We start from the raw sequence: 15,376 nt of genomic DNA on the forward strand, positions 1-15,376 counted from the left end.
TAAGAAAAAAGTGTTTCAAATTTATGAGGGAAGACGTTGAATATGTACTCGTATGTGTCTTAGAATAATGCCGTTTTAATGGAATATTTGGTAAAGGTTGTGCCAGTATCTCACATAAATATTGTACTAAAAGGAGAGATGACAGCCGTACATAATGCAACTTTTAGGATTTGTAAGATACTCTACTAAGAATTGAGCTGACAGGCGTGGTGGAAACGATCTTTGTTTACACAGACCCCAACACAGAAGACATAGATATTATACGTAAATTCTCTACTAATGCCGGGAAACATATTTTTCTCAATCCAGCGCGTGGTTAAAATTTACATACCAGATTCAAAATTCTGTACTCTTAATTGTCTTTCTTTTTTTTTTGGGGTCGGGGGGGGGGTTGTTATAAAGATACACGAAAGTAGAACTATTTCTGGTCTAGTGTAAACTGGTAAGCATCCATTTGTGCTAGAGACACTAGTTCTATACATAGGAATATGGGGAGAATGGCTGCTGACATGCACTACGTTCTCTTCCCTTTAGTCGTTTTATTACTGACGTTAGATCAATAGAGCGTCATTTGTCAGATACTCTTCATTTGAATTATGGAAACTGTGGTATGCTTTCCAAGCACCTAGGAACTGTGAGGTACATATGTTTGGAATCGTAAAATATTTCAAAGTACCTATTCGAAGCAGTCTAAAATGAAATGATTCGATACAGCGAAATGCCACGAAAGAAAGCAATGGACGTGGATCACGCACTGACAATGCCACTGATTCAAAGAAACGGAGGTCTAATGTTAGAGGGGGATGGGAGGGTGAAGAGGGAAGCGCACTGTATGCTGGCACTACACTAGTAGCAAGCTGCCAGCAGCAGAGTCCCGTAATTTATCTCCAATAGTGTAACAGAGCAGTGGAGGGTCTCTTCGCCTATTTATGTCAAATACATTACGTTTACCTGCGTCGAGATCCTCTTAGCAATAATCCATCCTCTGTAACTCGCCGTTAGATACTATACACTGTGGAAAAACGTAGTGGCAATATGCAAACTCCAAAAAGCTTGTAGCAACTCGATGCTGGATTGGGATGTATTGCATGGAGAAATATCTGCAAACCATGTAGAACATTTCAGTTAAAATTCGTTCATTACAGCCATATGTCATTATCTTTTGGAACCCTACACCTATGATATAGATACACTTAGAAAAAGCGTTATACAGCGGAAGTAATTGGAATGTGCAGCAGAAGCAGCGACATTTTGAAGTAAGCACTAGATTAATGAAACAGATGACGCCACTTATCTTCACATCAAAGCGTGTGTGCTAGACATTCTAGATACATGGTTTTCTGACGAAACTACAATTTCTACTACACGGGAGTAATACAATGGAATCAAGAGGTTTATGGAGCAATATTTGCGGGTAATCACAGGAGACCATGTCGAGGAAATATGAGAGCTCCGTAAAAAATAGAAATGTCTGACTTTAAAACGGATAAGCAATCTAGACTATTGCAATAGTTTTACGTAGACGACGATTAGCTAATGAATTAGGATAAGCGCAAAATTCTTTCGAGGATTTTTAACAAAACAGATATGTTTTGTTGCCTAATCACGACTTCTGTGTGATGCCAACATGGCTTGGCAATAATTTGCAGGAAGTGAGATGCCGATGCGTCTTGCACAAAGCCAAGTGATATGTCGCTCATTATGTACAGCGATCACACAGAAATCTTAATAAATCACCAAGTCTGTAGTTGTGAAATGAGTACTGTGAAATGAGGACTGCAAGAAAATGGGTGATTGCCCAGCCACTTTTCATGTAATAATTTTTAATAACGGTCATTACTTGAAATATCCTAGGGAATTAGGGAGACACGTAAAAAGTGCATTTGGGTGTTTAACACGTATTGCATCCTATATCTGCAAACTGCGAGTTGCAGCCCGTTAGTATTAGCGAAACTGGGACCATTTCCTCTGATGTAGTGGCGGCGCAGTAAAAGTGGAAACCATTTAGGATCGCTTTAGCTCTGCTGGCTGTTATCTGTCACGTGCGGGTGATTTTTGATGGTGGTGCGACACAGAGCACACATAACCGTTACCTGTCACGCGTTTGGGCAACTGAGCATGGCCCATCTTATTCACATTCCAGTACCACAATTAATACTGTAGGGAAGGACTGTGACCTCGACAGTAAGGTGGACAGTGTGCAGAGGCCACACGGACTTATGAAATGGATAACGGAATATTTCGTTTCTTACTTTAAATAAAGTGCTTTCCTGTGTCATTCCTATCCAATGATAGCGGTGACATTTACAAAAAATGTCATTTTTTTAACACACTGTAATGTTTAAATGGTTCAAAGGGCTCTGAGCACTATAGGACTTAAATTATGAGGTCATCAGTCCCCTAGAACGTAGAACTACTTAAACCTAACTAACCTAAGGACATCACAGATATTCATGCCCGAGGCAGGATTCGAACCTGCGACAGTAGCTGTCGCGCGGTTCCAGACTGTAGCGCCTAGAAACGATCCGCCACCCCGGCCGGCCACTGCGATGTCACACATTAAGAATCCCTCAGACACTTGCCATGTAACAGTAATTTACTTGTTTAAAAATAACCACTGTTTGGGTAGTTAAAGAGAAAACCAGTAAAAAATGTGCCATATTATCACAACATTGTAAATAACAATGGGAAATGGGCATATGCAGGATGCCTACAGAAAATACCATGGTTTTAAAAATATAGTTACAGTAATGAGAGGAAGGAATTCATAATACCTAAATTCTACTGTGCAGTTTCCTTACATTATGCCTGTGGGCTGTAGCTGATCTCTTGGAAGATCCTTTCACAACAATGCATAGAGCTTGAATGATAGAAGTCACACCATTAGATTAGAAAAAAAAGTGGAGGGGAACTTTCTTGTTTTTTTTTTTTGTTTTTTTTTTTAGTCATCCTCTTGCCCTAGATCAGTTGGGGGGTGGGGGGAGGGGAGGGAGAGGGAAGGCAGGACAGAAGGACGATCTTCATTTTCCTGCCACTTTTTGGTCACACAATGGCCCGAAAGCGTAGGCAAAGGGTTGTTTCGACACTTGACAGGCATCAGGTTACATAACAGCCTTGAATTTACAACATGGAGTATCCGTAGAGGTGGTTGGCTGAGGCTTGGAGTGGGAAGTCGGGTTACATCATGGCTGGAACCACTACTTATTTTTCCCCAACAGTACACACTTTTTGTAGATGGGATATAAGTAGTCTATGCTTGCAACGACAGGTCCTGTCACACCCGGTGATGGTATTGTATTGTTAAACTAGAATACTTGTAGGGATGGGAATCGAAATTGATCTTTCTCCAATCAAATGAACTATGTCCGTCATAGGCTTGCGTAAAAGTAAAAGGAAATTATTTGTGTTTCAAATGAAACCAGAGCAGCTTGTATCTCCGATTCAGTTAATATAAACTGCACATATTTTGTTTCATACTCTAGCTATATCTGTTTTATATCTTGTACTGTACCATAATGTAATGTAACACTGCACTTTTTGGTTTTAAAACTGAACTTCACGAAATACTGACATTTATGCTTTCCTTTGTTACCCCTCGAATTACCATAACAAAGATCTACCAACTTGCTGGTGAGATGTACAATGACTATTAAAGAGGTTAACTTCTAAATATATCTTTGATTTATTGTCAAAATATTATCTTTTTTCACGTAATTCAAGAGATTTCTCTAGTCAACGTGTGTTTCTCTCTTTTCCTAAGAACCTCATATGTAAGCATCTGACTGTGTTTCATAAAAGTTTTAACTTACTGTTGTGTTTGAAAGTTATCATATCTTTGTATGTGAAATGCATGTGCCCTTCCTCACCTTTTCTTTTGACCCTATTTCTCTCGTAGGAAATATTATTCCTTCTTTAAAAAAATATGAATTCTCCTTTCTCGGACCACCAGCAACAGTTAGCTGCACAGACCAAAATAGTAGTAATAGTAGTAGCTTTATTCATCTGTAGATCTCTTTTTACAAGGATATAGGACATGTCAGAGTATTTTCAAGTTTAGACCAATTTAGAATAACCTAATTCGTATACACATACTCCTGGTATATAATACGTTTTTTACAAATAACTTATTAAATAATCTAATGCCACACTGTTCACTCATATCTCACTATCATTCACTGCACACACCATACACACATTGTTTTGTAATACTTCACTCACTACACACACACACACACACACACACACACACACACACACACACACACACACACACACACACACCAGTGATAGCTAGGCCATTTCCTGTACCACAACTTCCCATTTGCTATCCTGAAATACTGAGTCAGTACCCCTCTATAATGAGTGAGATGTTGAGCTCAGAAAGTGAAAGAGGTGTTAATGTTCTGCTATGCATAGCATGGGGGTATGTATTTATTGAAATGAAAAAAAGGAGAAAAGTATAGTGTGAAGGTGTTATGTGGAATGCTGGATGTTTTATAATCATTATTATTATTTATTTGTATAACATTCTTTTTACCAAACCCGTACTCTATTTTATCCAAGTTATACTTCAATTTATAAAATGTATTGCATAACAGGTACTTTTTAGCTGCCTTTTTAAATAAGTGGATGAATGCAATTTCTTTAATCTGTTTTGGTAATTTATTATACAGTTTTATTCCTTGGTAGAAAATGCTGTTTTGAGTTTTATGTTTATTTTTTTTTACTAAATGTAAGTTGGGTCTAGCTCTTGCTCCATGATCATGGAATGGGCTGTTTGTGCAGCAATTACCATTGTCATTTTTTACATGTGCAACTGACTGGTAAATGTATTCACATGTTGTAGTTAAAATCCCCAGTGTTTTGAACAGATCTTTACAATGAGCTCGATTACTATTTCTGGTTATTATTGTTAATTATTCTTATGGCTCTTTTCTGAAGTTTGAAGGTTGTGTTCATGTTTTGTACATTTGTTCTCTAAAAAGAATGCCATAGCTAAGAATTAGTATGTAACTAAAAGACACTGCATGTTACACACTGTTGATAGGATTCTAAGGGCATAACATGCTGATGACATTCTGTTGGCAAGTACCTTTGCGTGTTCACACCACTTCAACTGATAATCAACAATCATTCCTAGAAATTTTGCATTTGTTACACAGTCTATGGAGGTGCCTCCTATATTTAATTTAATTTAATTTCACACTGAGATTGATAGCATTAGTTTTCTTTATGTTCAATGTGACTTTATTGCTGATTGACCAATCGTTAACTTCCTTGAGAGTTTCATTTGCTTTTTCTGCGAGGACTTCCCTTGTTTTCTCAGTGACTATAATATTGCTGTCACCAGTGAAGAGTATTTTTCACTGTGAGTAACAATACTGGGAAAGTCATTGATGTATATTAGGAATAGTATTGGTCCTTAGATGCTACCTTACAGAACCCCTATATTAATGTATTTTGGTTCTGATAAGTGTTTGACTGAATGTTTATATCTATTTAAAGAATGTGTTATCTCTACTCTTTGTACCCCATCTGCTAGGTATGATCGAAACCAGTCATTAGCTACCCCTCTTATTCCTAATGCTTCTAATTTATTTAATAGAATCTTGTAGTCGACTGTATCGAAGACCTTATAAAGATCCAAAAATATGCCTATGACACACTCATCTTTATCAAGAGCATCAAGTACAGCTTTTGTGAATTCTGCTATGGCTGACTCTGTATTTTTGCCACTTCGGAAACCAAACTGTGATTCATTTAAAAGGTTGTATTTATTCAGGGAATTCATTAATCTGTCTTTCATAATTGCTTCTATTGTTTTTTGGTAGAACGGATATAGGCCAGCAGTTTTCTATGTATTCTGCATTACCTTTCTTAATCAAAGACACAACTCTTACCTGTTTTAACTGCTCTGGAAATATCCATGATGAGGATTCATTTATTATATTTGATTAGGGGCCTTGTATAGTCTGTATGCATTGTTTTAGTACACACATTGGTACTTCATCTAAGCTGACTGACTATTCATTTTTTAGTTTCTGAACAGTTTTGTTGACTTCATTCTCTAAGGTTGGAAGTAACATCATTATATTTTGTGCAACATAATATACAAGTGTTATATCTGCTTTGGGGAATTTTTGCTGCACCTTCTCTGCAATACTTGAAAAATGTTCATTTACATTGTTTGCTATGTGTTGTGGATCATTTACTACCTTATCCCCTTCCCTTAGCAGTATATTGTTCTGCATTTGTTTGTCTCTCCCCTTTTCCTTTTTTGTAACATCCAAGCCTACTTTGCTTTGATCATTGCGTCTCTTTTCCATAGAAGTCAGGTATTTAAGAGTTTGGGTTAAGTTACTAAAACACTGAAGGCTGTTCCTTTTAATGGATTCGTACAACCACACAAAACGCATAGAGGGTTAGATCAAATATAATTTTAATTTCACGATAAATACTTAAACTCCCCAATGTTCGGCAGTAGTCCCTGCTACATCAGTAAATGTACTCGAGTCTTTCATGAGTACCCACAGCAGTTCCAGAAGTGTTTGCCGCAGCGAATGTCAGAAGCCACTCTCTGTGGATATGGTAGGGCATAGAGGAACTACTTCGCATTGGGAATCAATCGGAATTTACGCCGATCATACTTGCCTGTTGTACACTACTAATAATTTAATTCGAGTTGTTACTGACGAATTGATCAGTTTATGACTATCAGAGGCTATTTCACTCTAACTTCTCTGCTAATACAGAAACCTTATGCAGACAGATAAATCGAATTCCGTTCATCAGCTAACTCCTTAATGAATAATATTGTTCATTAAGGTGTTAGTAAATGAATGGTAATAATAAATAAAATATATAAATATTACGAGTTGTAATATATATATGCATATCGTCCATTTTGCTGAGTCTTGTCCTGGACAAATTAACGAGGAAATGGTAAATGCACTGAAAATTCAAGGACGCTGGAAGCGAACACGACTAGGGCGATCCCAGGACAAGATAGAGATCTCAAACCAAGCTTTTGTTTACGATCTGGCCATAATCTTGGATAACGAACCAACAGCAGCCAAAAAGAGAAATACTACAAGGATGTGTAGAAAAGGTTGGTCTACAAACATGTAAATCTTAGACACAAAATACGGCAAGGTGAACAGAGTTACACATTTCACTTAATGTAGGTGTAATCCTCGAACCAATAGGAGAAGAAAAGAAATCGGAAGATTTGACTGGAAAAATATACAGAGTGTATGGCAGATCTTCAGACACATTTAATAAAAAATGCATGTCTATTCAAACAAAGATCAGGCACTGCGACACAGTAATCAAGTCTGAAATGCTGTACACAAGTGAGACAGTAGCACTCGATACGAAAAGCGACATGGAAAGCATACTGGAGGAAAAACGCAAAATCATGAAAAAATTATCGACCCAAAGCTGACAGAGGAGGGATAGAGATTAATCTCTAGAAAAAACCTAGCAGTAGATATCAGTTCTATGGTTACGTCAGAAGGCTACCATGAAGACTCACCAATAGAATACATACACGGAATATACACACGGAATCAAGTCAACAATACCATGGATCACAGCAGTCGAATTTGACCTAGTAAAAGCAAGTATCAATCCAGTAGAAGGTCAAGATAGGAATGTATACAGAGACAAGATGTACAAGTGGAATATTGGGTCATGGAATGAAATCCCAAAGAAACCAAGAACAAAATTGACTGAGGATAGAAAGAGACTCCACGGGGAATAAATAGAATAGTTGAACGTCAGAAAGAATGCTCAAATGATTAAACAAACCGTTGGGTTTCTACTAATATCAAGACGCAGCAACAGAGCACGTTAAGGCCTGGGGAAGGAGAAAGCTTGAGTAGTCGGACAAAAAAGGTGACATTCTGAAATAACCCCACTACCTTGGAACACCAAGGCACCTATAATGCAACTCCAGCTGTGAACTACATTAACAGACAAGAATCGTGCATATGGAGATCGACAGCGTTCTTGATTGGGTTGAGTTTTGTTTGGGGAAGGAGACCAGACAGCAAAGCTATCGGTCTCATCGGATTAGGAAAGGATGGGAAAGGAAGTCGGCAGTGCCCTTCAAAGGAACCATCTCGGCATTTGCCTGGAGCGATTTAGGGAAATCACTGAAAACCTAAATGAGGATGGCCGGACGCAGGATTGAACCGTCGTCCTCCCGAATGCGAGTCCAGTGTGCTAACAACTGCGCCACCTCTCTCGGTGAAAGCGTTCTTATAAGTTACCTGCACCAAAACTCGTCACTACAACATCTGTAATCAAACCTGAGGTGCTATACACCACTGCGACACTGATGTTACACACAAAGGTGGACCTTGAGAACATTCTCACACAGGAAAGAAAAATCATTAGGAATATTGCAACTAACGTTATTGGGCCAAAACTCACGATTGATATAGGCTTCACTCCAGGGACACCATAGAGACGAAGAAACATCAGCATGTTATTTAGTTCCGTTTCGAAATATAAATTAAATTTTCACCTTCACTTAAGTTAACTTCGTCGACCATTTCTCGTGATTTTCCTGGAGATGAACCACCACCAATTCTACTAGCAGCTAGCGAACTTAGTGTCCAGTTAAGTTTAGTTTCATACCTCTGCATTTGTCAAACTCACAGAAAAAATACTGGATCGGTATTGTCTAACAAAGCCTTAGTTCTCAGATAATGCGCTTTTTCCAAGAAATTACATGGAAGTAACACCAGTACTTTTGCAGCACATTGTTTCACAAAAAGGCTTCCTGACAAGTAGTGCGAGGTGCTCTCTAGCGGCATATTTGCAAGCAGATGACTGGCTGCGATTAAGTGGAAGAACCTTAAAGAAATACAGGTCATTAGCGAAATGACTGTCTTAGAAGTCACTTGTTCGACCGATTCTTAAATACTGTTCGTCACCTTCAGACCGTCACAAGGTTGGATTAATAGAAGAGATAGAGAAGATACACCAAAGAGGAGCGCATTTCGTCAGGAGATCGTTTGGTTTGCGCGATAGCCTTACTGACATGCTCTGTGAACTCGAGTTACACAATAATCGTTTTTGGTCACGGAGAGGGACACTGTTGAAATTCCAGGAGCGTAAGCTGGAAGAAGAGTCGTCAATATATTATTATCTCTAACGTAGATTAACTGAGAAATAGTATCTGGATGCCCACAGTACGGAAACGACCACTACAAGTCACGAGAGGCGACGGGGAGTATTGTGTTGTCTGGAGAGATGCAGTAACAGGAAAATGTGTTAGATAGGAGAGCTCAGTGGCTTCAAACGTGGACTAGTCGCTGGATGTCAGCTTTGTAACAAATCCATCAGCGACCCTTCAACCCTTTTAAAGCTGCCCATGTCGGCTGTCGGTGATGTGCTTGTGGAGTAGGAAACGCCAAGGAAAACACCCAGAGCTAAACCAAGACCGGCCACAGCTCCTGTACTGTGGACAGCGACCTTCAAGCGAGAGGTTGTAAAAAATAGCATTAAATCACCTGAATGAAGCACTCTTACATACCAAAGAGCTATCAGCAATACGGCTCTCACAATGACTGTGCTTACGAAGTTAAATTAGTGGGTTGCGGTACTCGAGAAGCTCCCCATAAGCCATACATTCCTGTTGGCAGTAGTAAGTGACGCTTGAGGTCGTGTAAAGAGCGTAGCTACTTACCAGTGGATGACTGTGAACAAGTGAGTCGATTGACGACTCACCCCATACCCTGTGGCAGTTTGATGGAAGGGTTTGGGTTTGGCGAACGCCTGGAGAATGTTAGTTGCAATTACGTATAGCTCCAACAGTGAAGTGCAGAAGACATTGTGCTCTGCTGTAGAGTTGTTTTTCGTGATTACGTTGTGGTCTCTTTATTGCGCTTAAGGAAACACTATATGCAGAAGAATAAGAACACATTGTACAGTGCTATAAGGAATCAGTTAAACTTGAGTTACACGATAAATCAGTCAAATGTAGAGGCCGTAAATTCAACTAAATACTTAGAAATTACAATTACCAACAACTAACGAGACGTATTCGGAAAGTAAGGTCCGATTAAGCACGAAATGGAAACCACTGTGAAAATCCCATGGAAGTTTGCACAGATGTGTTGGGCAGTGTCTTTAGTATGCCTGCCGATCGCTTCACGTAGCTCATTTTAGTTTAGAGCGCCTAAAACAACAACAATGTCTCCCACCAAGCCTGAAGCCTTGCAGCCCACGTAACATAAATGTCATGGGTTTCTTTCTTCAGGACAATTCTCAGACTCATTCTGGAGGGGCAAGATGGGATGTGAGTGATCACCCACAGTACAGCCCTTAATTGGCTCCTTGCGTTCTTCGTCTCTGCTCACAAGAACCGCTGGCTATGAAGACAATATTTTGGCACAAAAAAGGAATGGTCAGACCAGCGTATAGAAGTGGTGGAAAGCACAGGCGGCTGCCTTCTGTGACGAGTGCACTGGAAAATTGGCACAACGCCACGACAAATGTCTCAGTCGGAGCGGCGAATCTTTAGAGAGGTAGCTGGAAAGAGTGGCTAACTGTTACGAATATTTTTTTTAATTTTAACTGTCGTTTTCATTTCGCGCCCGATCTGACCTTGCTTTCCGAACAGGTCTGGTAAATTGGAAAGAACACATAGAAAATGTTGTGGGGACGCCAAACTAAAGACTACGTTTTACTGGCAGAAGACCTAGAAAATGCAACAGATCTACTAAAGACACTACCTACAGTACTCTTTTCCGTCCTCCTTTGGAGTACTACTGCGCGGTCTGGGATCCTTACCAGGTAGGACTAACGGAGTACATAGAGAAAGTTCAGAGAAGGACAACACGTTTTGTATGATCGAGAAATAGGGGAGAGACTGTCGCTGACATATTACAGGATTTGGGGGAGACATCATGAAAACAAAGGCGTTCCGGTGCGAAAATATTTTGTTGACGCCAGATAAAGGATCATAATAATAAAATAAAGAAAATCAGAGCTCGCACGGAAAGATATAGATGTTCGAGATTCGAATAATAGAGAATTATTGTGAAGATGGTTAGAAGAACACTCTGCCAGGCACTTAAGGGGGGCAGGACGTCAAACGGGCCGACTTGGAGCAGGAGAGGCACCACAGGACATTTTAATTTCCACTGTCTATAGATTCAGACTAGTAGCAGCGGGAGTTCATAAACATAACAAAATGATTTTTTTTGCATGTGAAATTTCATAATTTTTTCACTTACTATTGGCTGTATTTGTTGCTATAGGCACACTTTTCTTCATAAGTAAGAGAGATTGTTCGATGAATTTTGCACAGCACACAAACCATACTTACAGATGTCTGAAACTCTAGAATCTATTCCATTTATGACAAACTTAATGAGCTGTTACGTTTTAAGCTTTATGTTTAGAAAAAATCAAATTTTGTAGTTAATTATCTCAATTTTTACTACAGTTTTTAATAGATTTGGAAAATTCTAGAGTTTCATACACCTGCAAGTATGGTTTGTATGCTGTGCAAAATTCCTCAAAGAATCTCTCTTACTTGTGAAGAAAAATGTATCTACAGCAACAAATGCAGTCAACAGTAAGTGAAAAAATGATGAAATTTCATATCTAAATAAAAATTTATTTTCTTATGTTTTTGCACATCCTCTGCTATAAGTGTGAATCCTGAATCCTTCCTGGTCATGCTGACAAAGTTTTATAAATTTATTTGTAAAAGTATAGACAGTAGAAAATAAAATGTCCTGTGGTTCCTCTCCTGCTCCAAGTCGGGCCCGTTTGACGTCCTACCACCCTTAAGAGTGATTTGCAGAGTATCGATGTAGATGTAGATTGTGTACCGCCTTCAGTAGGGGAGCAGTTGGGAGTTGATGATTCTTGGTATCATCATGACAATCCACCCTGTCATAAATCAGAATTTGTGCGGAATGGTTTGTGGACAGAAACGTTTCTCAAATGAACTGGCCTGCCCAATGTTTCACATTTGGGGGTAAGTTAAAACGGTCTACTTCGCTCCAGACCCCGGCGTCCAGTATCTCTTCCTCATCTCGTTTAGGCTGTTGAGGAAGAAAGGTCCGTCACTCCTCCACGGACATTCAGATGCCCCAGTGTCTCCAGCATGTTCAAGCCATAGTAAAAGCAAAGGGTCGACATGCTCCATATTAATTGGTTCAAATGGCTCTGAGCACTATGGGACTTAACTTCTGAGGTCATCAGTCCCCTAGAACTTAGAACTACGTAAACCTAACAAACCTAAGACATCACACACATCCATGCTCGAGGCAGGATTCGAACCTGCGAACCTAGTGGTCGCGCGGTTCCAGACTGTAGCCCTTAGAACCGCTCGGCCACTCCGGCCGGCCCCAAATTAATGTTCGGAGATGGGCGTCCGGATGTTATTTAAAAGATACTGTATATCTCTTGAAATGACCACGACAACAAAATCTGAGAAATTAGGGGTCATACGAAATCTTATCGACAATCGAGCTGCTCATGAGCCATTCGGAAAATGAAGTGAAAGGGGGAAATTGGAGAGTGGAAAATAATATTTATATTAGAGATACCCTCGGCCACACACTGTGAGCTCATGGACACAGAATCAGAAGCAGATATTGTGGAAACATTTTGGAAATATCAAAGTATTCGACATCCTCATAGAGAAACTGTTATTCACAACATTTGAACAAGGAACAAACTGATTAACATTCATGAAGAGTGAAAAAAATTCTGCTCACTCAGCTGAATATAGATCCCGAAATTACGAAGCCAATGCAACGTTGCAGACGCTATACAGAAACAAGTGACAATGTTCTTGAAAGTATTAATTTTCTGTCACGTTTGTCTCCGTACTTTCGCGTCAGTTTAGTGTATGAAAACCGTACCATACCCTACCATACCGTACGAAAAATCTTACCATATTTTCCCCAAATTACTATGAAATCTTACCCTCTCCCCAAATTTAAGGAACTTGTACCAAAAAAATTTATATACTGTTTTCAAGTCTCCGAGGCCTTGAAACATTGTCTTTTCGCATCTTGTAGATTCTAATACAGAATGCACAAAATATACCTATAGCTTTCTGAGCCTTGCGATGGGTGATGGGTTCGGACTGTGAGTTTGAAATCGATATTGCGTCTTATTGGTTCACACACTGTCTGTGTCGGGCAGGATTTAATGTGCCTTTGACGCATGGGAATTTTTGGCAACGTGAAACCAATGTTGTGACGTCACAAATCCCACCAATTGCAGGCCTCACGTGTGAGGAAGTCTTGTGAGACCGCTGTGATGTTTTTGTTTCTTTCTGTTCGCAGACTGCCGTCCTGGAAGCATCAAGTTCGTTAACTGCAACGTCTGCTTGTGCCACGGGCACAAGTGGAAGTGCACCAACATGAACTGCCCGCCAGAGCGAAATCCGACGCTCTGCCCATCATCAGCGATCAACGATCACCCCGCCTGCAGACAAGGTCCTTCATTTTTCCCCGCTTTAAGTTTATAGTAAGGTGATCGTGAAAGGCAAGCGTGCGTTATTCTAGCGCGAAAGCTCACCGTGTCATACGATGGCCAGTTGCTTAGCTGTAAACTACTGTTTGTTTCCAAACTGGTGAAAAGTTAGAAACCAATGACAGGAATTCAACCCACGCGTGTATTTCCGACAGACAGCAATGTCTTAATCACATATGTAATAGCTGTGACACGCAACCAGTAGAAGCTGTTTACATACAGAGTGTAACAAAAATGTACGACACAAATTGCGGGATACATTCCTCATACGTAGAACAAGAAATTATGTCATATGAACATGGGCTTGGAAACGCTGCGTTTCTACGTTACAACTCATTAATCAAGCGTTGCGCTCACCAGGTTCCGCCAGATAGTAGGAGTTACATAGTATGGGAAGCTCAGCGTATCTATGCACTGCTTTGATAGAGAGGACGACATTCCCTCGGAATTACTGAGATCCTTGGCAGAGCCAGTCACTACAAAATTGTTCCAACTGGTGTGCGAGATATATGGGACAGACGATATAATGTCAGATTTCAGGAAGAATGTGTAATTCGAGTACTAAAGAATACTGGCATGAATGCTGCGACAATTACAGATCAGTCAGTTTAATAAGTCATTATTGGTACATACTAACACGAAGTATTTACAGCATAATGGGAACAGTTTGGCGTGCGAAAAAATACAGAGTCACGCGACGCCAATCGCAACCAACGATTTAACTTTGAAGAAGCACTGAAGAAAGCCAATCTTATGTTAATAGCATTTATAGATTTCGATAAAGCTTTTGAGGACGTTGACTGGATTACACTTTTTGGAATTCTGAGGGAAGCAGGGATAAAATACTGGGAATGAAAAGTTATAATGAAGCGTCAAAGAAACTGGTATAGACATGCGATTCAAATACAGATATACGTAAACCGGCAGAATACGGCGCTGCGGTTGGCAACGCTTATATAATACAAGTGCCTGGCGCAGTTGTTAGATCAGTTACTGCGTGTACCGTGAACATCAGGAATCCAGTAAAACATGAAATCTCCGACATCGTTGCGGTCGCAAAAAGATCATGCAAGAATGGGTCCAACGACAACTGAAGAGAATCGTTCAACGAGACAAGTGCAACACTTCCGTATCCTCTGATACGTTTAGATACGACTCTGACAGGTGACACGTAGGTAAGCATTCTGTCTGATCACCTGCATCCATTCATGTCCATTGTGCTTTCCGACGGACTTGGGCAATGCCAGCAGTACATGTGACACCTCATGCGTCCAGAGTGGCTACAGAGTGGCTCAAGGAACACTCTTCTGACATTGCCGCTGGCCACCAAACTCCCCAGACATGAACATTATCGAACATGCCTTGCAACGTGCTGTTTAGAAGAGATTTCCGAAACCCTCGTGCTCTTAAGGATTCATGGACAGCCCTGCAGGGTTCATGGTGTCAATTCCCTCCAGCACTACTTGAGACATTATTCGAGTCCATGCCACGTCGTATTGGGTACTTCCGAGTCCTCGCGAGGCCCCTACACTATATTAGGGATGTGTACTAGTTTCTTTGGCTCTTCAATTTATTTACAGCTTGTACAGAAGCCAGATTACAGGAAAAAAAGTTGAAAGGCATGGAAGAAAAGCAGTAGTTGGGAAGGCAGTGGGACATAATTGTAACTTATCACATACGTTATTTAATCATTACGTAATGTCTCTTGCAGTGGTCTCTCCGCGATATTTTCTGAAATTTTATAAATTATATAACTCAGTACATATCTCGAAATATCTCTTCTTATCTTACCGATTATGAATGCAAAGTAGTTTCAAGCTCAATTATTCCTTGGAGCGTCCATTTACTCCATGGAATAGCTTCT

At 40.0% G+C, this 15,376-nt stretch overlaps 1 protein-coding gene across 3 annotated transcripts in view; it reads left to right on the plus strand.

Moving 5' to 3' along the window:
- Positions 1-15,376, plus strand: part of LOC126284338 (uncharacterized) — a 285,882-nt gene that overhangs the window by 48,789 nt on the left and 221,717 nt on the right. For all 3 annotated transcript variants that reach the window (XM_049983188.1, XM_049983187.1, XM_049983190.1), the window contains exon 5: positions 13,323-13,475. In XM_049983188.1, coding sequence (XP_049839145.1) covers positions 13,323-13,475 — 153 coding nt within the window. The remainder of the gene's footprint in view (positions 1-13,322; positions 13,476-15,376) is intronic.

This window comes from Schistocerca gregaria, chromosome 8 (genome assembly GCF_023897955.1).
Source record: "Schistocerca gregaria isolate iqSchGreg1 chromosome 8, iqSchGreg1.2, whole genome shotgun sequence".
Taxonomy (NCBI): Eukaryota; Metazoa; Arthropoda; class Insecta; order Orthoptera; family Acrididae; genus Schistocerca; species Schistocerca gregaria.